The following is a 25,527-nucleotide window of genomic DNA, read 5'->3' on the forward strand; positions in this document are numbered from 1 at the left end:
TGAGGCTAGCATATGCAAAAGCTTGGTTAGTGAAAGAAAGATGACGTGCCAACCAAAAGGATATTAAATATATGGGGCAATATTTATGGGTAGATTATTAAAGAGTACAAAAGTAGGACAAGAACTCTTTGCATTTATCCCTGAAGTCTTTCTTGTCCAGAATTCATTGGTCAAAAACCCATCCCACTGGGTGAAATGGACAAATTACTAGAAACGCACAACTTACCAAGACTAAATCATGATGAAATATGAAATCTGAATAGACCTGTAACTAGTAACTAGATTAAATCATTAATCAAAAACCTCCCAATAAAGAAAAGCCCTGGACCAGATGGCTTCACTGAATTCTACCAAAGATTTTGTTAAAAAGTTAACATCAGTTCTTCACAAACTCCTTCAAAATATTGAAGAGGAAGAAATACTTCTCTTTTTTTTGACATTTCAGTAAGATTTAATAGTTTTCAGACTAAGTAGGATAGAAAAACATCGATACTTAACTGAGACACCTTGTTAAGGCTAAGAAAGTCTTCTGCAAAAAGGAGTAGGAGACCCCTAAGCCTATGCAGAAAACAAATTGCCCAGTCACAACCTACGGGCTCCCACCCCCAGAATGCCAACTGGTAGCAACAAGACAGAAGCCCACAGAATCCATTTTTCCATGTCCTCTTCAGGTACTGTTGAAGAGATCTCATTTTTCACCCAAGGTACTGGTTCCGGTACATATGGATCATACGTCCACTTGGGGAAAACTCGTTTATAGAGGTTCATCAGTACTGTGTCCTGAGATTTTAGCTTCCCATCAAAACTGCACTTCATGTGGCCACGAGTACCTAAAGGCTCCTTGATGGGTTCCCTACGTTCCCACTTTGTTCTCAGTTCCACTGGTTTAAACCACAGCACATCCTCTCTGCTGAAGAACATGTAACGCACCACAAAGAAATACTTCTTAATTAATGAGGGCGCATTACCCTGATAATAAAACCACAGACATCAAGGAAAGAAAACCATAGGAGTTTCCTGGTGGCACTGAGGTTTAAAGATCTAGCATGGTCTCTGCGGTGGCTTGGGCCACCGCTGTGGCACAGTTTCAGTCCTTGGCATGGAAACTTCTATATGCCAAGGGTGCAACCCCCACGACCCTCCAAAAAAAAGAGAGAGAGAAAGAAAAAAGAAAACTCCAGACAACATCCCATATAAGTATTAATGTAAAAATTCTCAAAAAAAAAAAATACTAACAAACTGAATTCAATTCAGTAGCACATTAAAAAAATTATACAACATAACAAAGTGGTATTTATTACCATAATGCAAGGATAATTCAACATAGAAAAATCAACCATTGTAACACACCACATTAATGGAATAAAAGAAGCAAAATGCACAGTGATCTTAACCAATGTAGAAAAAGTGTTTGACAAAATTCAACATTTTTTATTACAAAAACATTTAGCAAACTAGAAATGGAAGAAACTACCTCAATACATGTGAAAAACCCACAATTAACATTATATTCAACAGTGAAAACTTTTCTTCTAAAATCAGAAGACAAGGATGCTGACATTTGCCACTTCTAATTGAATATAATTTTGGAAGTATAACCATAGCAATTTGGCAAGAAATAGAAAGAAAAGACATCCACATGGAAAAGGAAGAAGTTAAATTATCTCTATTCACAGACAATATAAACTTCTATTCACAGACAAAAAAACAAACAAACAAACAAACAAACAAACCCTGTTTACACTAATGAGAGAATTTAGGAAAGCTGCAGGATACAAAATCCACATATAAAAATTAGTTGTGCTGCTATATACTTAGAATGAACAGTGTGTATAGGAAATTTAAAGAACAACTCCATTTACAGTAGTATAAAAATACTTAAGAATAAGCTTAACCAAAGAGGTGAAATAATTGTACAGTAAAAACTACAAAATGTTGCTGAAATAAATTAAGGACTTAGATAAACAGAAGGACATCCCAAGTCCCGGTATTAGAAGACTCAATACTATTAAGATGTCAATAATACCCAAGGTGATCTACAGATTCAATGCAATCCCTATCAAAATCTCAACACTGCTTTTTTTTTTCAAAAATAGAAAAATGCATCCTAAAATTAAAAAGGAATCTTGAGGTACCTCAAATAGCCAAAATAATCTTTAAAAAGAACAAAACTGGAGGTCTCATACTTCCTGGTTTCAAAACTTACTATAAAGTGACAGTAATCAAAACAGTATGGTCCTAGTACAAAGACAGATATATAGACCAAATGGAAAAGAACAGAGCTTGGAAATAAATGTATAATCAAATGATTTTCAACAAAGATGCCAAGACCATTCAGTGGGGGAATGGATGACCTTTCCAACAATTGATGCTGGAAAAACTGGATGTCCAAAAGCAAAGACTGAAGTCAAACCTATACCTTATACCATATACAGAAATTAGATCAAAATGGATACAAGACCTAAATGTATTTTAGATGAAAACAGAGGAGAAAAGTTTAATGACAATGGATTTGGCAATGATTTCTTGCATAGGAGGAAAAATAAGATGATTTGGATCTTGTCAAAATAAAAAAGTGTTATGCACCTAAAGATACTATCGACTGGAGTTCCCACTGTGGTGCAAAGGGATTGGTGCTGCTGCACAGTGTAGGTTGCAACTGCAGCTCAGATCCGACCCCTGGAATAGGAACACCATATGGCATGGGGTGGTCAAAAAAAAAGACACTGTTTTCTAACTAAAACTGACCCACAGGAGAAAATATTTGCCAGTTGTGTATTTTATAAGGGATTGATACCCAGAATATATAAAGAACTCCTACAACTCATTAACAAAAACACAATCCAATTAAAAAAATGGACAAAGGACGCATACAGACATTCTCCAAAGAAGATATACATATGACCAATAAGCACAAATAAGTTCAATATTACTAATTAATAGGGAAAGGTATATCAAAACCACAATGAGATATCACTTCACAGCTAGTTATGATTATTATAAAAAAAATCAGAAAATCACAAGTGTTAGCAAAGAAGTGGAGAAATTGGAACCCTGTGCATTGTTGTGGTACAAGCTGCTGTGGAAAATACTATGGCAGTTCCTCAAAAAATTAAACACAGAATTACCATAGGATAAAAGAATTTTACTTCTGGCTCTATAGCCAAAAAAAATGGAAAGCAGCGACTTGACAGATAGCTGTACACCAATATTTACGGTAGCCTTACTGGCAACAGCCAAAAGGTAGAAACAATCCAAATGTCCATCACCAGCTGCACAGATAAAAAGATGTGGACTCTACGCACAACGGACCATCATTCAGCCTAAAATAGGAAGGACATTCTGACACAGGCTACAACACGCACGAGCCTTGAAAGCATCCTGTTAAGTGAAACTAGCCAGTCACGAAAGGACCAATATTGTATGGTCCTACTATGTGAGACACATAGAAAAGCCAAACTCAGAGAGAAAATGGAACAGTGGTTGTAAGCGATGGGGGTGAGGGACAGGAGAGAGTTCATGTTTAATGGGTGCAGAATTTCAGTCTGGGAAGAGAAAAAGGTGCTGGAGGTGGTGGTGATGACGGTTATACAACAATGGGAGTGAGTTTAATGCCACTGAGGTGCGCACCTAAAAATGGTTAAAGTGATATGTATTAGAGTCCGTGGTGGCTCAGCGGATTAAGGACCAAACAGTGTCCCTGTGAGGATGTGGGTTTGATCCCTGACCTCACTCAGTGGGTTCGGGATCCTGCATTGCTGCAAGCCGAAGCCTAGGGCACAGATGTGGCTTGGATCTGGTGATGCCATGATCATTTGGATCTGGTGGCTGTGGCGTAGGGCCCAGCTGTAGTTCTAATTCCATCCCTGGCCTAGGAACTTCCACATACTGCAGCTGTAGCCAAAAAAACAATGATACATGTTATGTTATGTATATTTTACCAGAATAAAAAACTCCAGCTCCATAAACAGGGAAACACAATTCCATGCCCAGTTTCAGAGACTGGTTAACTACTACCTTCTAGGACTACTCTGGTCTCAAAAGAAGTGAAGAAGATACCAAAACTTCCCCCCAAACAGAAAAGAGGAGAGCAGAGCAGACTGTCTCTCCTCTCTAAATTACAAGGGTTTGCTGATCCTTGGAAGATACTTTGTCTTAGAAAAAAGGGAAAAAAAAATCAGACCAAATCAATAGCTTTTCAGAATAAGCAATTAGATAATCCAAGAACAAGGAGACCTCTATGTCCAGTCTATCCCAAAACAACCATCTACACTGAAAGTAAAAGGGACATTAGGAAAAACCTTGCTCAAAAATCTACAAATAAATGTTGGGAAGGGTGTTGAGACAAGAGACCCCTCTTCCCTGCTGGCGGGGATGTAGACCACTACAGAGAACAGTACGGAGGTTCGTCAAAAAACTAAATAGTTACCTTATGATCCTGCAATCCCACTCCTGGGTGCATATCCGAAGCAAAGCCCAATTCAAAAAGATACATGCACCCCTATCTTCATTGCAGCACTATTTATAATAGCCAAGACACGGAAGCAACCTAAATATCCAACAGAGGACTGGATAAAGAAGATGTGCTATGTATATACACAATGGAATATTACTTGGCCACAATAATGAATGAAATGTCATTTATAGCAACATGGATGGACCTAGAGATTATCATACTAAGTGAAATAAATCCAACAGAGAAAGACAAATATCAAATGAAATAACCAGTATGTGGCATTTTTAAAAAAATGATATAAAGGAACTTTTTCACAAAACAGAAACAGACTCAAAGATTTCGAAACCAAACTCAGGGTTGCCAAAGTGAACATGCTGGGGCGAGAGATAAATTGGGAGGTTGGGATTGGGATATGCACTCCACTATACATGGATTGAATGGGTAACGCGGACCTGTACCGCACAGGGAAATCTACGCAATACTCTACTTTGTGGTGGTGTAGGGGGGAAAAGAATCTGAAAAAGGACGGACAAGTGTCTATGCACAACTGATTCACTTTGCTGTACACCTGAAACTAACACAACATTGCAGGTCAACTATACTCTAAGAAAATTTCTTTAAAAAGAAAGAAAAAGATGACCTAAACTCAGGGAAAAAAGAAAAATACTTGCTCTATTTTAGCTAGAGAGACAGACTCAAAAAAGGAAAAGAACAAATGGTGGCAGATCACCCCCTCTGGACAAGCAGTTGCTCCTGTCAATCCGTAACTACCCTCAACACAAAAGAGAGAACTGTCCGTGCAACTGTAACAATAGAAGGTTTCATTAGGCTACATCATCTACCATAAACCCTATCACTTTTCCATCATTCCTTCCTCGGAATATCCCGAATGTCTCAATGGGAGAAACTGCAAATACCTTTCAGACTCTGCCTTTGCCTTTCTCTGTTCTCTCTTGAATCCACACACTTTTCTGTTTAGTAATCCCAACCCCAGTGCATTTGTTGGGAGAAGATCCACTCTATAAATGGGATGCCATTACTAAATGGGCGCCCTAAAGTCTCTTTCTGGACCTTCCAGAAGAATTCCCAGTCTATAATTCGATGATGGTACCTATGACCGGATGCTTCTGTGACCACATTTCAGATCCTGAATCTGTCTCTGGGGTAAAGATAGTTCACTTACAGGATTCCTAGAAGAGGCTAGACCCTTAAAGGTCTCTATAAATCTGGTTATGTCCTTGAAAATGTCTCAAAATGTATTTTTTTAAAAAAGATGCTCTTGAATAACCGTGGGCCATTGCATCTACATGCCTCCAGAAAGTACTTCTTACCCCCTATACCTAACACATTATTCATTCCATCTGAAAAGACAAATAACTCGTATATAACACTAAGACTTAAGGGGCATTAACAAGATTGTGCTTTCTGATTTCCCTGTAGTTCTCAACCCTAATATCATCTTATCTCCAATCCCCAAGACAGCTACTAAATTTAGAGTAACAGATATAAGCTTGGCAGTTTTTCATGTATCTCTGGCATTCACACTTATAGAATCTCTTTGTGTTGACTTGGGACAGTTATGTCCCAACAGTTTACAGAAATGCACTCTCAATTCTTGTAATTATTTCACACAAATCTTAGTGTGGTAAGCAAAGTATAGCCTTCCAAAGATGCATGCACATGTCCTAATCCTTGGAACCTGTGGATATGCTAAGGTCTATGGCGAAGGGAAATTCATAAAGCAGATGGAATTAAGTTTGACGGCACAATGTGAGAAAGGCTCCGCTGGCCATTGCAGGCCTGGAAGATGGAAGGGGGCCATAGCCAATGAATGTGGGCAGCTTCCAGAGGTGGAAAAGGTAAGAAGGTCTCATGAGATCACTTTCTGCTTGTTTTTTTTTTTTTTATAGGAATTTTCAAGGTAATTTGAATGCAGATATATTTGTTTGCTTTCGTTTCTATCAAGATAGCATAAAAATATATTACACATATGAAGTCATCACATTATCATAACACATGATATATAAGGGCTTTACATAATAAAGGGCTCAATATAATATTTAATCATGGAAATTCTGATCTTGACCTGCTGCGTAGCTTGGTCATGTTGCCATGTCTCATTTTTCCTACTTATAAAAATGGAGATAGAATTCTAAGGTGTGCTCCTTTTAGCAGAATTTATTTGAGAAGATATCATCCAGTAAAACTGACCAGCCTGGGATGCACAGTTCTGTGAATTTTACCACAGAAATATCATCAGAATACAGAAGAGTTTTATGTTCCTTCATGCTAATGCTTTATCGTCACTCTCTCTCCATCCTTCTATTCTCTTGGCAGTCACTGATTTGTCCTCCCTCTCTGTGACTCATCTTTACATACATGTCTGTTACCGGACTGAGCTTTGGGTCTACCTGCCTGCCATGCAGCAAAGCCAGTCTACAGACCTTGGATGGTGGCGAAGGTAAGCACAGCATATTCTTCATTGCAGGATGCCAAGCAAAGAGTGGGTGGCTCATGGTCAAAAGACCCAAACTCCCTGATGGTTTTCGGGAAAGGTTTTTAACGGCAACATTTGAATGAGGTTTGCAGGGTACACGACTTTCTTCTGATTAATTGGTAACAAGAGTGTTGTTTCAAGGCACCCGCAAATCATCAATGTTCTGGTTTCAACCAGTCTGGGTCTACATGCTTATGCTCAGGCATTCAGTCACCATCCTCCACTTGGGTGGGGTTGTGGGGGTGAGGGGGGTGGATCTTAGTTCCTCAAGAACAACTTAAAGATACCCATCACACTGTTATGTATATACCTTTTGGGGCAACTAGGACTCTTGCGTTATTGCTGAATTATTGTCATTACTTTTCTTCATTTAACTACTTTTCCTTTGTTTCTGTATTCCTTCACTTCCCTACTTAGTAACTGCAACCGTCTGGTCTTTGGAACTCACAGAAGGACTGGGAGACTAAAGTCTTTTTCCACAAACAAGAAATGAGGACCCAAGGGGGCTTTTGGACCAGGGCACATCCTGCAAGGTCCTGCTTGGTTTCATGTCATACAAATGTCATCTTAAAATGTGTAACTTTTCGAGACTGGTTTCTTTCGCTCAGCATAATGCTGCTTCGGAATATCTCAACAGCTTGTTTCATCTGATGGCTGCACAGTATTCCTCTGTGTGGATTTACCAGAGTTTGTCTAGTTACCCACTGAGGGACTTACAGACCATTTCTAGTTTTTGGAAATTACGAATAGAGCTGATATAAACATTCGTGTACAGGGTTTTGTGTTTATACAAGGCTTCATTTCTCCAGAGGAAATACCCAGGAGTGGTACAAGGCATTCTCAGTTTTCTCTCAAGATATGAATTCCTGGCATGCAGGGGACACATAGTCTTTGAAAGGCTCCTGTAACATGGTATCTAAGAGTAGAAGGGAACTTGGTTAATGTTTCACGATGATTCTACTGGAGGCCAATGAAGGAGAAAAGAGCTTCCTGTGAACAGTGAAGTTGGTCTTTGGTACATTTCTGGGTGAATGGATTCTCCTGTCTGGTCTGCAACGTACTTTCCATCCTTCTTAAATCTCTACAGCTGAAAATACAGTGTTTCTTGTTGGCAAACTTTACTATAATGTGTCACATGGTCCAGGGGGCAGCATCAGTTAATTAAACATCACTTAGGACCATGGCAGGCTTAGAGGAAACTGTACACATTGACATTGGGGAAAACCAACTTTTTTTTTGTCTTTTTTTGTCTTTTTTGTTGTTGCTATTTCTTGGGCCGCTCCCGCAGCATATGGAGGTTCCCAGGCTAGGGGTTGAATCGGAGCTGTAGCCACCGGCCTACGCCAGAGCCACAGCAACTCGGGATCCGAGCCGCGTCTGCAACCTACACCACAGCTCACGGCAACGCCGGATCGTTAACCCACTGAGCAAGGGCAGGGACCGAACCCGCAACCTCATGGTTCCTAGTCGGATTCGTTAACCACTGTGCCACGACGGGAACTCCTTTTTTTTTTTTTTTTTAACAAAGCTATTTTGGGGTAAAAAAAAAAAAAATCAATTGGATATTTTATTCATATTTTCCTGAATCCCTCCGAATTTTATTTAGTTACTGACCAAAGAAAAGGCCTCATAAAAAGACATGCGGATTGCATCAATGAGATGTTCCACTGATTTTTTTTTTCCTCTCAGAAAAGGGCTATTAGACATAAGATACAAGGATCAGTCGCCTTCTCATTAACCTCTCAAAATGAATCTATTTCGCGACAGGCTTGAAAATGTTTTCTCTCTAAAAGCTACCACGCAGTCTTCACAGTTAATTGTTATTCTTATCAAACAATGACCCACATTAACATCTCGCTTGAGGTCATTAGCATATTTAGAAAAAAAAAAAAGGAGTGGAAAAAGCATTCCTTCCTTTGCTGCTCTTTGTGATGGGGTTCTGTGGAGGAAAGGTGTGACAAAAATGAAGTCAGTCTGATTCACCAATATGCTGGACTTATCTATAAATATCAAAACGCCTCTACCTTTCTCAGCCTTGAACTGGCAGACTGCTGATTGAATTTTAATTACACTGAAATACAAGATGGTCTGGGGTCACCATGCTTTCGTTCTTGAGGTAACCGGTGTTACACTAGTTAATAAAGACCTTTGGCTGAAGACAGAGCTCACAATATAATCTCTTCATTTCGGCCCATTGAGATGAATGATTGGAGCAAAACACTCTCTTTGATTTTCCCTTAAGATGGCATTTTCTTTCCCCCTTGACACCAAAGGAGGCATTCTAATCCTGTGAAAAACGAACCACTTAAAAGACATCCAAATGTGAGCCCTGCTCAACAGTTTGGTAGATATTAAAATGCTCAAGGCCTGAGGGAGAACACGGAGGTTTAAAAAAATTCTTTTAAAAGTGACTTATTAAGAAGTTTTGTGTTGGCGTTCCCGTTGTGCAGTGGAAATGAATCCAACTAGGAACCATGAGGTTGCGGGTTCGATCCCTGGCCTTGCTCTGTGGGTTAAGGAGCTGGCATTGCCGTGAGCTGTGGTGTAGGTTGCAGACGCGGCTCGGATCCTGCATTGCTGTGGCTGTGGCTGTGGCTGTGGCTGGCAGAAGTAGCTCCTATTCAACTCCTAGCCTAGGAACCTCCATATGCTGTGGGTGTGGCCCTAAAAAGCCAAAAAAAAGTTTTGTGTAATATCAGTAAATGACCTTTGAGCTTCCATGACATTTTGCTTTTGGAAAAAAATGTTGAATTTTGTTTGAAAATGGAAAGAAAGTTTTCTTAGATCAAAATCTGTGATAGAATTAAGAAAGGTGACAGGAAAATCTCCTAAGTATTCAGAGCTTTGACAGATGCCATCAAGTGTCTTTCATCAATTCTGAGGCAGGGAGGATATTTTTCAGAGCTGGAATGGCTAAGTGCAAACCATGACTTATCAAAAATTTTCCTGTGACTAAGAAATGAAAACATGATTATTTCATTCTCCACTAGACTTAGAGAAAAGCCTAATGCTACCCAGCGGTCTGAAGGATGGAAAGGGTGAGGCAACAGAAAATTTCCATCTCACCTACGTAATTACCATTTTCAAGGCAATGTTTTCTGCAACAGGGGGAAGATGTGAACTATAGTTGAAAACTCCCCAGCTGTCAATTATTTTGAGAGAGGAAGCTTTTGGACAGTGTTTCATGGAATGCCTAACACTACAATTTGTAGGATAAAGAAGTTAAAGCCTTTCTACAAAATCCTTCGTCCCATCACCATTGTTTTCTTACTCAGTCCAGCTGATCAAGAGTTATTCACTTATGAAAGCATTTATGAGTGAAAAGCAGAAATAACGGTACTTCTATGAAGGCAGATATTCTATTAATTTTAAGGGGAAATTATGAAGAAGAGAGGATTCCTGCCTCGAATAAAGCTGCACCGTATTTCATCACTTCACCCTCCCTTTTTGCTCCAATGTTTTGCAAAAGAGATGGAGGTGAGACGATTTCTCAACTGAGATATTTTAGATGGATCTATTTATAGCAAACACAAGGTCCACTGAACAACCCCTGCATTAAATAACGACTTGACATACACTTCCTGTTAAACTAGACATCGCAAAGCCGTCAGCTTTCCTTGGGCATCTACACACTTTCTTCTCTTTCTCTCATACCTATTTTCTATGCTTTTCAGGAAGACACAGGCATTAAACTAGGCAGAAAGAAGAAAAAAATCTGTATTCTTAATGCCTTTTCCAGAATACATGATAATGGATAGTAACGAAGATTCTTAGAATTCTGGAATAGTCATTAAAAAAAACTATGCCAACGCTTTTTGTTTTCTTCTTTTTTTCCCTTTTTATTGGCCGCACCTGCTGCATACGGACTCTGGACGTTCCTGGGCTAGGGGTCGAATCTGAGCTGCAACTGAAGCCTACACCACAGCCACAGCGGCACCAGATCCAAGCCACATCTGTGACCTGTGCTGCAGCTTGTGGCAACGCCGCTGCCAGATCCTTAACCCACTGAGCAAGACTAAGAATCGAACCCACATCCTCACGGAGACAGTGTTGGATCCATATCCTGCTCAGCCACAATGGGACTCTGTTAACACCTGTCAGGTAGAGCACTCACAAGAGCATGGAGTTTGGAAAGACACACCGAGGTGTGCATTTCAGCCCTTCCACGCTCATCTATGGGAATCTGGGCATGTTATGTATTCTCTCAGAACCTCTTTTTTCCTTATTTGTAAACTTAAGATAAAATACCAGTCTCCTACAGTTGTGAAAAATATGTCTGGCATCAGATCATATGAAAAGCCTTTAATGCAGAGCCTGCCAGAAACTTGTTTTATAAATGCCAATCGTTACCTTCATTCTCAATTATACTCACTGGTCATTGTTTTGTGTAGTTGAACTTGGAAAATGGCTTATTCAGTTGGCTGGTAAGACAGAAAGAAAAAAAAAGGTGAGGGGGGCAAAATTGCTGGCAAATACTCTTTGCTGCAACCCCCTCCGCTGTCAGACCGGGAGCAGTTAGGAGATGCCAGCAGTGGGCTAGCCTCAGAAAAATGGAATCTTTGGTTCCCTCTAGAAACAATGCATGCATCCTTCAGGATAGAAATGGAGACAGCAGGGAACAGCTTTCCAGAGTTTATGGTGAAATACTCAGCCACGTGAATAAAATAAGGTCACAAAAAAGGGAGTTATCCGGATATCCAGATAGATTTCTTTATGTAGTACATCTAATAAATCCTTTGTATTCCCTCTCTGTTTTGTACTTAGTCTTGCTTCTATTTCAAGAAAGCTTAAAGGAGAAATGATATCTGGAGTTCCCGTCGTGGCTCAGTGGTTAACGAATCCGACTAGGAACCATGAGGCTTCAGGTTCTATCCCTGGCCTTGCTCAGTGGGCTAAGGATCCGGCATTGCTGTGAGCTGTGGTGTAGGTCGCAGACGCGGCTCAGATCCCGTGTTGCTGTGGCTCTGGCGTAGGCTGGTGGCTACAGCTCCGATTGGATCCCTAGCCTGGGAACCTCCACGTGCTGCAGGAGCAGCCCTAGAAAAGGCAAAAAGACCAAAAAAAAAAAAAAAAAGGAGAAATGACATCTGTAGCCTGCCACTGGTTCAGTTTCTGGTGGGGAGAGGCTTCGAACAGTTTTCTGACATAAGTCACATGCCTGCTTTTTCTGGCTCCCAAGATACCTGAGCACACCTGGACAGGAGTCTCACCTGGGAGAATTCTAACGTAATACCCCGAGCAGCACTGGTGGTTTGGTTGCGCCTCTCGTACTCGGCCACCACAGCAAACTCCAGTTGCATTAGCGGCAAATGCAATGTACTTCTCTTCGCAGCAGCGGTGTCCAGGTCGGGGGTCGTGGAGAGTTCCTCGACAACAGACCTGAAAGCGGGGAGTCAAGTGTAAAAAAATATCAGTTTAATTAAGAATAGTATACCGCCATATCTTCTGTGAGCTAGTTGTTACCTCACAAGGCTTTGATCTGAGACTAAAGGAGGCCTGTTTCTGATAAAAACTCAAAGGCTTAAAGGAATACATTGTCTCAGCATCATTCAAATTCTATCAATGCTACTTGATACAATGTAGCTTCTTTTAGCCTTCGCCGGTGCCTTGTGTGCTATTATAATACTCTATAAATATGAATTACCTTTTGCATGTCAGTGCTTCCAATGTAAAGATGATTTAGAATTGTAAATGAACAATTTTCTTCATATATATGTTTTTATTTTAATGATTGCTTAATTTAAAAACACCACATCTGTGGAAACCTGCCTCTCATTGATTTTTTTTTAATACATTGCCTTTTCCTTATACTAATTTATATGATCCCTTATTTATGAACCCAATCTTCAGACAAGGCAATCTCAACAGTGTCCAACATTTATATGTGTCCATGTATGTATACGCGTATATATGAGGAAATTTATATGGAGATTAATTTTGAAAAGCCCTTGTAACAATGTGTTTTCCCCAGGAGCTGTGGAAGAAATTACGTGCTTGAACAATCAAATAATTATTTTGCATATTCGCTTGAGGTCTGAGAGACTGACACTCTGTAAATGTAACAAATGAAACAATGACTAGTTGAACCTATACGTGGCTTACGTTACATTAATTAGATAGATGCTTCCTGCGGCAGGCGAAATCAACCACTATTTAAGAGGTGCTTCTCTTGTTCCTTTCTGTTCATTGCAGCTACCAGCCTGTACCAACATTTGATTCATGCTCAATGCAAGGGCAGTGGAATAGGGAATCTCCAAGTCTTAAGCCTAGTTGAGTATTTCATTTCTTAAAAGCTCACCAAAGAGCAAAGAAATTGGGCAGAAGTCTACGTCTGTGGCTTCTCAGGTGGCCCTGTTAAACCAACTATAATAAATTTGCTTTGTCAGATTTAGTCATCAGCAATGAGGATTCAACATTAGTCTAATTCTGAGGATAAACTGCATGATTTTGGGGGGATGGCCTATTCTGTGTGAAAAGTAAACTTTCAAACTATGCCCCATTTTAAAGAGTTAAGCAAAAACTCTTCTCTATGCGTTTGTTTGGGATTTAGGCATGCTGGTGAATTTTGCTTTCAGGGTAAAACAATACATACGTTCCTCTTGTCTCATGACAATGACCTAAAATCTTGCCCTCCTTCATGATCGAGCATTCACGAAGGTGTCGTTCACACAGAGTGTGTTTGGACACTGAAGCACAGGGAGCCTTGTCCTTCAACAAGATTCTCTAAGACTTATCAGCCCCTTTTGAAATTTTCACTCCAGCATGTATTTAGCGATGGGCCATCAGCATCTGGTTCCCTTCCATCTTTTCAGGGTCAACGCCATTCTCACCCCCTTCAGTCGTATGAAACTTGTGTCTTCCTTCTAACCCACTCTGCTTTAGATCATGGATGGGTCCCCAAAGGGGACATGTTCAAGCAATTATTTCTCTTGTGAGGTCTCCTCCTAAACAGAATATTTCTCTCAATCTTCAAATTCAGTCTTCAGTAATTTAGAACAAGCCCTAGAGGCTTTGAGGATGAAAGAAAAGGAGGCCATGTGAGGAAGGACTGACAAATAAAGCAGTTTCCCCCAAAGCACGTAGTATCTCCATATCTTTACACATTGTTTTCCTCTTGACTGATGAAAATCTCTCCCTTCTCTTGCTGTGCTATATTTTAATAGTTCTCTAAGATGTAAGTCTGATAGTTGAGTAGAGCCTCCGTATCCCCAGATGCTAAACCCACAGCTAAAGAGGACCACCTGTCCTGTGCCATTTTATACAAGGGACTTGAGCATCCCTGGAGTTCGGTATCCCGGGGCTCCTCGAATACTACATGGCGGTCCAGGAACCAATCCACCCTTTGACCATATCTGTTCCTACAAGCCTCACCATTCCTCTTCTACCCACTCATCTGCTCAGGCCAAAATACTAGCTCTTTTCCATGTTTACAGACCTTTGGCCCTTCCTGGAAAAGGAGCTATTATCTCTGCCTTGTAATCACATTGCACATTGGACTCTCACATTGGACTTGAGCTTTTTTTCCTTTTGCTCTTTAGGGCCACAGGTGTAGCATATGGAAGTTCCCAGGCTGGGGCTCAAATCGGGGTTGCAGCTGCCCAGGGCAACACTGGTCTTTAGCCCACTGAGTGAGGCCAGGGATTGAACCCGCATCCTCATGGATGCTAAGTCAGATTAGTAACCCATTGAGCAAAAAGAGAAACTCCTAGCCCTGAGATTTTTTTTAGAAGCGAAGTCACTGGCCACGTGCCCAAGAGTTGGCATAGTGCTGGCAACTTCTTAGGTGCACACTACCTGGTTTTGTTTTGTCTTTTCATTCTTAATTTTGTTGTTATTTAATGAACAGTCCACCACCTCTGAATGAAAATCTCAAAAGTCTCTTTAAAAAAAATTCGGTATTCAAGTTAGGTGTCTCAGAAAACATACATGGATATTTTAAAAACTTGAGCTGAGGTGTAGCTAATATTCCAATAGGCAGTCTGTTCCTTGCTCTCAGGTTTCCCAAAGCAACTCTATAGTCTAGAGATGGTCCAAGTGTGGTCCCTGGGCCAGAAGCAGAGGCATCATCTGGGAAATTTTTAGAAAGGCAGATTCTCAAGCTCTACCCCAGACTTACTCTGGGGGTGGGACCTGCTACCTGCGCTTTAACAAGCCCCCCGGGTTGATGCTGACTGGAGTTGGAGAACCATGGCTGTCATTGCCTGGGGAAGCTGGCATCACTGTCTCAGATGCTCCTGATGTTAATACTGATTTAGCCAAAAGGCTCTTAGACTCACCATAGGTCTATTTCCCACCTCTCTCCAAGCTCTCACCCAGGAAATATGCATTCATCGTTAACCCCAAACAGAAATTCACAAGCATTTTCTCTTGAGATTTTTGACTTCCTTTAGTCTCTTTCACTGATGCTATCTGTGTGTGTCCTTAATCCTTAAAATAAAAATCAGACTTTGTTTCATGTGTCAAAATGTTCCCTCTTCTTGAGAAACTTATTAATGGGAAAATTTATTCCAGCATTGTTCCTCTCAGAAATCCTAGAGTTAATTTCATTTTATGGAAGTATGTTCATCAGACAGCACACATTTAATGGCCCCAAATGATAGAAAACTTAGGCATAGTGACAATTTTCGAGCCTAATGTCAACAAAAGGATAGTAGCTCCTAGTTTTATAACATTTCTCAGATGATAACTACTGCTGAGCCAGTGTCAGCCACCATAATTTGTATTTTGATCCATACTGCGTCAACAACTCACTTTCTTAATTACTGTGTCCCTTTGCAGTGACTTTTGAATTTAGCAGTAGCTTTAGTCATTACATGTGTGATGTCGCTGACAAATAGGAAGGTTATTTCATTATGTGAAATCCTATCTTCAAACTAAGGATTTCCTGCATCGTTTGTCAATAAAAACCATTTTTACAAACTCCTCTGTCTGGCTGTATTATTGATCTGCTTCCTAAACTGCAACTAATATGAACATTAATCTGCAAATGGCCATAATTTAAAAGTATATCTGACAAACCATGCAAGGGCCCACTCACAGGTCCTCACTGGTGTCACGTCAACAGACACCCACTTGTAGCCGAGTGGATTTGCTGCAAAGAAAATTCAAGTCACTCAAGCAGACACACGTTCGGGAGGCTTCTTATCACTTCAATAAACTAGTTTTCCTGGGAAGACGTTGAAAGTGAGACGGCCAAAACATTCAGGAGGAAGATAGGATTTGTACAAGCATCTTTTCTTTTCCATGGGGTCTTCTTGCTAGACGAGGGGAACTACTAATTATCCTAAGCCATGGTTTGAGAAGCGAGGGATGTCACCTGGGGTGTTTAGTCAGGAAAACATAGTTCACTGACTAGTTTGAAAAGACTCACCTTAGCCTCAGGAGAGTAGCACCTGTGTCCACAGAGCGTTTCTGGTTGTTGACACTTCACTGCCTTGCAGAGTTCCCCACTGTGGCCCCCGATTAGCTTGTGGGTCTCAGGGCATGGACGCCATGTTTTCCGTAAGAGATCGTATCCGAGAAGGATGCCATTGGGCCTCCCTGGAGACACCCAATCAATGCGAAGGGATCTGCAACGGACAGAATAATCGATACTTCTGAAAAGACAACATTTGACATCGCCGCTATCGGCCTCATCTACTTTTCAATTAGTCTTCAGGCTTGGTCAAAAGGTCTCTTGCAGCAACCGCTTCCTAATTAAAAAGCTGGGGCAAAGGAATATATATAATATATATATTTATTCACACACACAAAGGAACACACACACACACACACACACTCATCTATGCCATTACCATAGCCTACGCTCTGAGAATCAATCAAAACCATTTATTTATTATTACTTTTATTATAATAAAAACTATAAATAATAATATTTTTATAATAATAATAATTTTTTTATTTTACTAACAAAACTTGTATTAAATTCGATATACAGCTATAACGGTATGACCGTCATTCATGAACTTAGATTCCGAAACTAATAAAATATTACGTGAAAAGGAACAACATGGGAAAACACCCCCAAAGAAGAGAAACCTGTGTTCACATATAGAAGAGGGACACAAAACCGGATACACTGTGTTCCCTAGAGCCACACTCCAGCCCCCCACTACTTAACTGTTGGGAGAAAAACACATGACATGAATCCAGTGGTTTCCCACTTTAAATTTCAGAGGCAAAAAATAGAGTATCATTGTTTGTGGCTACTCAGGAAGATCAATAGAAAATTTTGGTGGATAAATCGAAGTAAGACACAAAGAATTTGACTTAATAAATAAGGTGAACATTAGAATCTGCGGCAGACCTACTCCCCACTTAGAATCGCTTTCTCTTTTGTCTTCCTTCCCTCAGCAGGGACTCGTGCTGTGACCCAGCTCTGCTCAGCGAGATGCATCAGAAGACGGTGGGATTCCAATAAACGCCCCTAGGAAATCTGAGCTTTCTTGACATGGCTGTTGCCTTTCCCTTTTTCTTTCTTTCTGCTAAATGCGATATCTGAAGCTTCAGCGACCATCTCAAACATCTTGCAAACATTTAAGAGCGAGCATAAAGAATCACAAAGATGCCTTTGCTGTCTTTGGAATAACTGAACCCATGCCAGCAATGGTCTATCTCTAGAACTACTTACTCCGGCCTCTATTGTTGGGGGTTTTGTCAATTACAGCCACAAAAATTTTTTTCAGTTGATAAGTTAACTGAGGAAATTTATCAATACATTTATTTATTTATACATAAGATTTATGTTTCATCAGTTGATAAAAGTTGACAGGATAAGATCCCTCCATGTATACTTAATTTTTGACTCCCAGAAACAGATTTATTTCTCCAACACATTTTTTTATATACCATGATCAGATATGTTTTGTGGTCAGAGATGCAGGAATTGGGGTTTCTTACAACAAATACCTTTCTACCATTATGTCCTTGAAGATGTTTGTTTTTTAAGAATTGAGCCACAATTGATTCTAAACGTATAAGTATGTTGTTTTGGGTGGGCTGGTATACAATGCAGGCATAACAATGGACCGAAATGTTACTGCATTTTCAATGATCTATTAATAATTCATTCGCTGCCCTGAATGAGATCATAACATGAAGCTATTCACACAGGACTCAGCCCTGAATTACAGGATTTACTCTTGGATTAGTGTTATGGAACTTTATTAATTTATTTTTTTCCTTTCTTTTTTTTTTGGCTGCACCCACTGCATGTGGAAGTTCCCAGGCCAGGGATCGAACCCGAGCCACAGCAGTGACAATGCTGGATCCTTAACCGCAAAGTCACCAGGGAACTCTGGGGTTGTAGAACTTCAATTCTGCATCATGTCTACTCGCCAGAATGGTTCAGCCTAGATGACATACCTGCACTATCTTCAGTACTTTTTTTAAAGATCTATATGGATAAAGTCAAGTCATTAATAAAGCCCCAGTGACTTGGATGTGACATACTCTCGCCGTTGAGCAAAGAACGCCATGCAAAACACCAGGAGAAGGTAAAAAATTACTTTCGCTCTTATTGCTTTCCAAAAAGAGGGTGAAACTCTGACACTCAAGATCAATTTTATTTTTATGATTCTAGAATTTCCAACCATAACAACCATTCACACATGGTTACAGGTTATCTTTACCTATAAAACACTTCAGTTAGTACTTTGAGAATTGCAAGCACAGATCAGCTTAGTCTGCACACTTTAAAGATCTTAAAATAAATGGTCACAACAACTTACGGTGACCATGTTTCTGCCATTGTGTAAAATAATATTTTTGTTATACCTTTCATTTGAACAAGTCTATCTTTACAGGCCAAATGACCGGACCCTTTCAGAATTCTAAGTGACATCACATATTAGGAATTCAATTAGGTCCAAACAGTTACATTAAAAAGAAGCAGTCAAGATAAACCTTGACATTTTAATAGACTGCTAAAAAAGAAAAAACGAAAATGATTTCATTTTCTTGGAGGTACAAACATAACACATTCACTAATAAGACTTTGTAGATAAGAAATTAATGTCACCTATGAGAGAATGGTTTTACAGGTGACTTGTGCAGGTGCCATTATTATTCTAAGGTCTTTATCCAACTCTCAAAATTAATTCCACCGTTTGCAGATACCTCTTTTGTATTCATTGTATAATCAACTACAGAAAAGATCACATTTACGTGACGCTCAAGGATCTGACATCCACAACAGCAGGTGCACTGGCCTAGAAAACGCCATGTAAAGCACCACGCCGTTGTCGCTTGTCTTTCTTGTACAGCAAACCGCTGAAGGGAGACCACCCATATTTTCAGTGAGCGCATCAGCAACTTTGATTTTGAGGTTCTGCGTCAGGTACACGAATGTACAAAATCAAAGAGGAAGAGCGGGATGAATACCTGTCCATCTCTCATTAGCACCCATGAGAATGCCATCGTAAGACCTTTTGGTTGTTGATTTCAATCGAAAGACATCTCGGAGAAATACACATCATTCTTAGCTGGATTAACAGTTTCACTGCTTGGATGTTTTAAGACATAAATAGAAGGAATACTCTTGTCAAATATTGGGGAAACAAGCTGAATTTCTTTTTCTTTTCTTCTTCTTCTTCTTCTTTTTTTTTTTTTAAGGGCTGAACTTAGAGCATATGGAAGTTTCCAGGCTTGGGGCTGAATTGGAGCCACAGCTGCCAGCCTATGCCACAGCCACAGCAATGGGGGATCCAAGCCACGTCAAAGACTGACCTGCAGCTCATGGCAATGCCAGATCCTTAACCTACGAGGGAGGCCAGGGATCAGATCCGCATCCTCTTGGATACTAGCAGGGGTTGTAACCCTCTGAGCCACAAGAACTCCCTGAAGGTTTTTTGTTTGTTCGTTTCGTCTTTTTAGAGCTGAACCCGTGGCATATGGAGGTTCCCAGGCTAGGGGTCTAATGGGAGCTGTCGTCGCCGGCCCACACCAGAGCCACAGCAATGCCATGTCTGAGACCTACACAAACAGCTCACGGCAATGCCAGATCCTTAACCCACTGAGTGAGGCCAGGGATCAAACCTGAAACCTCATGGTTCCTAGTTAGATTTGTTTCTGCTGTGCCAAGACAGGAACTCAGTTTTTTTTTCTTTCATTTTAATACATTGGTAAAAGTATGCTTGTGTGGAAATATAAACAGATCATGAATCTTCAAAATGGATTTTTTTTGGTGGATTTATTCATAAAGTAATGATTAGAGTTTATTTAGCTCCCAGAGTGCTAGAGGATGAAATTTAAGCTACCTTAACAAAGTTCCCACTGTCGGTCAGCAGGTTAAGGACCCAAAGTAGTCTGCACAAGAATGTGGGTTCAATCCTCGGCCCTGCATGGTGGGTTAAAGATCCAGAGATGCCACAAACTGACACATAGGTCACTGATGCAGCTTGGATCCTGTGTTGCTGTGGCTGTGGTGTAGGCTGGCAGCTGCAGCCCCAACTGGACCCCTAGCCTGGGAACTTCCATATGTTACAGCTACAGGTGCAAAAAGAAAAAAAACAAACAAAATAGCTTCTTGTAAAAGCCACCATATTTACACACATTTTTTCACAGGGATTCACTGAGTGTTTGGACAGTCAAGTTGGAGCTATTCCTTTTTAATTCCTCCGTATTGCTGGCAGACTTAATATTTTGCTGCATATACTCCTGTGGCCACCACCACACTAATCAACCATCACTTTCAATTCAAGTGCAAAATAACACTGAAGAGGGAAATAAGTATGGGAAAATCGTTTCTTGCTTTCCTTCCTTCCTTTTTTTTTTTTTTTTTTTTTGGTCTTCTTAGGGCCGCATCTGTGGCATATGGATATTCCCAGGCTAGGGGGCAAATCAGAGGGGCAGCCGTCAGCCACAGCCACAGCCACACAGGATCCTTAACCCACTGAGCGACTCCAGGAATCGAACCTGTGTGCTCATGAATACTAGTCAGGTCAGATTCATTACTGCTGAGCCCCACAGGGACTCTGAAAATCCTTTCTTGATCACTTACCTTTCTACTGGTAAATTTTAAAATGATACAGGTCAGAAAAACCTTTTATAAAGAGTCAGGGTTCCCACTGGCACGCTAACATTTTGTTCTAATATTTTATCACCATTTTGTCAAAATGTTCTTATTTGGGGCAAAGGAAAAATATCTTCATACACTTTAAGATATCTGCCTAGATTATAAATAGTTCCAGATTCCCTGATTGTGTTTACACCAGCCTTTTTAAAAAAAATTCCTATTCGACTTGGTCATTTTTGTCAATCATTTACATAACACGCAAGTTCGTCAATACTTCTCCAGATCGTGGTTGTCAGAATGATCGGGACACTTTCAATATAAATACATGTAATATGAGGACAATATTAATTCTCTGCTCTCAAATCAAATCATCGAATGTTTAAGTATCTACTAGAGTGTTTAGCATAACTGGTAGTCAGTAAACTATCAAAAGACAAAACTCTGTGCCCTTGAGTATGAGGGGCTATAAAACATGCATTTCTAAAGCTTGTCAAATGTTCTATAGCAGTTCTAAAATCAAGTGGGTTTCTGTTTTGTTTTGTTTTGTTTTTGCCGTATCTGCAGCATACGGAAATTTCCAGGTCAGGGGCCAAATTCAAGCCACAGCTGTGACCTACACCACAGCTGCGGCATCACCTGATCCTTAATCGACTCTGCAGGGCTGGGGATCAAACCCTCGCCTCTGCAGTGACGTGAGCCATTGCTCAGATCCTTAACCTACTGTGTCACAGAAGGAACTCCTCAAGTGTCCAACTGTGTCGTTCAGGCTGCAAGTATTACACAAACACATAGACAAAGATGGCTGTGTCTGCACTAACAATGAAGGTTTCAGGGGAAACGTGGATCTGGACTTGCGAGGAGAGGATGGGAAGAATTCTAGGCAGGAAGATACACACAAGCAAACGCAAGAGGTCGGAAGCGGCCTGGCCGCGTAGAGAGGGTGATGTGACCCCTTGACGCCTGAATGATGTATACCCGGCCGCTCTGGAAGGTCAATCTGAATTTAAGAAGGACGTCGATGAAGTCCCTCCGATCCACGCTGAGGAATCCGATGGTGAAATAAGGTGACTGTGGAGTAGCGCGACCCGCAGAATAAAAAGCCCTCTTGGGATGAATAACCTGCCAGGTTAGAGCGGAAGAGACCGGGGCGGAGAGAAATATCAGTGAGCTAATCTGTCGCTTCAGTGTGAAGGAATGGTCCATGGGTTTCTCTCCAGCTGAGGAGCATCAGCTTAGCCCCACACTGAGGAGGAAGAGTTTCTCCCTTTAGGACTGACAGGTGTCCTGCTTCTCGAAGGGAACCGCAAGACTCCGCGGAGTTCCGAGGATAACGCCGCCCTTTAGCACTGACCCGCCCCTCGAACCCGCCCCACCCAAACAGAGCGAGAGGAGAGTTTTCCAAAGTAAGGGCTTCAGTGAAGATTTACGAACTATTTCCTATGGGTGTGGCATTATTCCACACTCTGGAACATACCAGAAGGACCATGTCTCTTCTTTCATACAACTTAGATTTTTCCGGCGGAAGATGGGACAGTAAACAGACGTGTAAGCGCAAAACAGACATCTAAGTCCCTAACATGTCAAACGGGTGCTCTGAGAAGGCCTGGTGCCTCCGTGCAGGAATCGGAAAGTGGAGGCGAAGCAAGAGGATGTAAGTTCTAGGCGGAGGGAACAGGAGGAGCAGGGGCTGGTCCAGGGGCTGTGGCCGAACCTCCAAGGCCGGAGCTGGACCGCTCAGAGAAGCGAGGCAAATGAACCAGGCGGGTGCTGGGAGGGCGGGTGGGGTCGGCGGATCTTGCAGGGGTCTGTGGAACATAGAAATAATGTTGGCTTCATTCCTCCTGTGTGTGTGTGTGTGTGTGTTTGCTTGCTTTTTAGGGCCACACTAGTGGCCTGTGGGGGTTCCCAGGCTAGAGGTCGAGTTGGCACCACAGCTGCCGGCCTACACCATGGCCACAGCAACGCAGGATCTGAGCCCCGTCTGCGACCTACACCCCCGCTCACAGCAATGCTGGATCCTGAACCCACTGAGAGAAGCCAGGGATGGGACCTGCCTCCTCACGGATACCAGCCGGATTCGTTGCCGCTGCGCCTCAACAGGAACTCCCTGGCTTCATTTTGGAGCACGTTGGGGGACTACTGAGGATTTCTGAGCCAAGGAGGGAAAGAGGAGTTACTACCTTAGCAGAGAGTAACATTAAATCCACCCCCAGATCAGCCCTAGACATGCTCCAGGCTGAGGAAGTCCTTCTCAATACATCACTCAGAGATGCTGGAAGCACCTGCTTCTCTTGGTTGGTACTTCTGGAGATGCAGAAATAGCCAAGCTTAATTTGCTTAGATTAGGGAGGCAAGTATAGAAAGGTGTTTCCAGTCCAAATTAAAAGGTGTCCACATTGGGTCAGCCTGACATGGGGGTCGGCAGCCGATATGACCACAGAAAAGGTGCTTGCTTCCCGGTTAAGATAACTCCAATGGCTAGATATTGTCCAGAGGCGCTGTCATGACAGGGTAAGATAAGACTGCCAGACCATCAGTCATCAGCATGGCACACGAGTTAGTTTCCCATGAGGTCTTGCAGGATGGGGAGGCTTAAGCCTCCTTGAAGGCACACTGTCCATGATAGCAGGTTTTGGGGTGAGGGGGCTCTGGCAAGAAGAGTCTTTGGGATAGTCTGCTCTGGTGGCACCACAGATCAGCTGCAGAGGGCAACAGTCGTGTCAGGGAATTTGACTTTGTGGGGGTCCTTGTGAGTCTTCTCCAGAAAAAGGTACAGTTGTCCAAAAAATGGCGCCTCCCACACGGAGGGCTTTGATGTATACCCCGTGATGGCAGTAAAATACCAACCCTGGGACTCACACATTTGGTTGAGCAGGAAGAGATGAGAAAGAGAAGGAGGAGAGAAAGGGTGAACTTGGGATGAGGTCCGAGCCTCTGCAATGGTGGAATCTTTGACCTACAGGTGAGCTTAAATATGTTGCTGGTAAGAGAACCAACTTGTAATATACTTGATCATGAATCTTAATTACTAAAGTAAGACTCGTAACTGAAAATGATTTAAAAGTCCTCCTAAGATTATGTTGAGGGCAGCAAGCAGTAGGCAGATACTAAAGCCTCTCTCCTCCTTACAGCTCATGGAATTGAGACAGCTCCAGAAACTTACATGAATAAAGCATGACCTAGGGTTGTGGTGGTAGAAATGGAGCAGAGGAACGGATATGAGAAATTGCTCCAAATGCACTAATACTGCTACTTAGTGATATCAGGGGATTAAGAAAATCAAAGCTATATGTGTCTGTGATCACAGGCAAGTGGTGGTTCAGTTGAAGCAGCTGATGCTGGAAAAGAGGAGTCAGGCTTGAGGCTTGAGGTTATGGATGTGATGGTGGCTGTCACTACAGAAAGTCAACAGACAACTACATATGCGGGAGAAAAGCTTAGGGAGAAAACAGGGCCAGAGAGTTTTGAGACACGAGTGTGATGAAAACCATGAGACACGCAATGAATGGATTTGGAATGAAACCAGGGCAAGAAACCAAGGTGTGTTTAGGGAGCTGGGGATAAAGACCAAAGTGACTTGGGAGGAAAAACTGAATTTTGCTGAGCTGCGTGCAAAAGGCTCTCCAAACCTCGGTGATGGAACTCCCTCTCTGGGAGCTGCAAAAGTGGAGACATTAGAAGGCACTTGGGAAAGGAGGGAGATGAGAGAGTGGCCTTGGCGAGGGTGGAGTCTTAAGAACAAGCTCCGTATTCGCATGCGTTTGAGAATCAGAGCGCGTTAGCCATGCAAAGAATACATTCCTGAACGCTCTCATGACCAAAAAGACTACTGACTGGATATGGACAACAGCGCTGAACAGAATCTGAATGATCTCCTTCCAGAGGTCTTCTCCTAGCACTCGAAGAGCCAAACAGAAAATTCCAGTCCAAATTAAAAGGTGTCCACATTGGCAAGAAGGGAGGGGAGTTTAGACAATGGGTGAAGGCATGCTTTGACATTCTACAGCTACAGCTCAGCATTCTCCCTTTCATCTTTTGGCTGTGCCATGGTATGCAGAAATTCTGGGGCCAGGGATTTAATCCATGCCACAGCAGGGACCTGAGCCACAGCAATGACACTGCTGGCTCCTTAACCTGCAAAGCTACCAGGGAACACCTCCCTTTAAAAGAAAAATAAAATATAACATAGCTTTTTTTTTTTATGTCTTTTTAGGGCTGTACTGGTGGCATATAGACGTTCCCAGGCTAGGGGTCAAATCAGAGGGGCAGTACCCGTTTACACCACAGCCATGGCAACACAGGATCCAAGCCACGTCTGTGACCTATACCACCCACACGGCAACGCTGGATCCTCAACCCACTGAGCGATGCCAGGGATTGAACCCCCAACCTCATGGTTCCTGGTTGGATTCGTGTCCACTGCGCCACAATGGGAACTTCTTAAATTTTTTTTAACTGTCAAATTATTACTTTAATATTCAAGCTATCAGCCACTGAAAAAATCAGAGAGAGAAAATAGCGAGAGAGGAGATTTCCTGATATCCAACGTCAGAGCATAAA

General features: G+C 41.7%; 1 protein-coding gene across 1 annotated transcript in view; it reads right to left on the bottom strand.

Annotated features, from left to right (window-relative positions):
- The window catches only part of USH2A (usherin), an 811,661-nt gene that overhangs the window by 226,921 nt on the left and 559,213 nt on the right, over positions 1-25,527 (bottom strand). Inside the window, exons 47-48 of the mRNA XM_047754984.1 lie at positions 16,324-16,522; positions 12,164-12,332 (exon numbers count right to left, since the gene is read on the bottom strand). Of these exons, the coding sequence (XP_047610940.1) occupies positions 12,164-12,332; positions 16,324-16,522 (368 nt within the window). The remainder of the gene's footprint in view (positions 1-12,163; positions 12,333-16,323; positions 16,523-25,527) is intronic.

This window comes from Phacochoerus africanus, chromosome 12, assembly GCF_016906955.1.
Source record: "Phacochoerus africanus isolate WHEZ1 chromosome 12, ROS_Pafr_v1, whole genome shotgun sequence".
NCBI classification, from domain to species: Eukaryota; Metazoa; Chordata; class Mammalia; order Artiodactyla; family Suidae; genus Phacochoerus; species Phacochoerus africanus.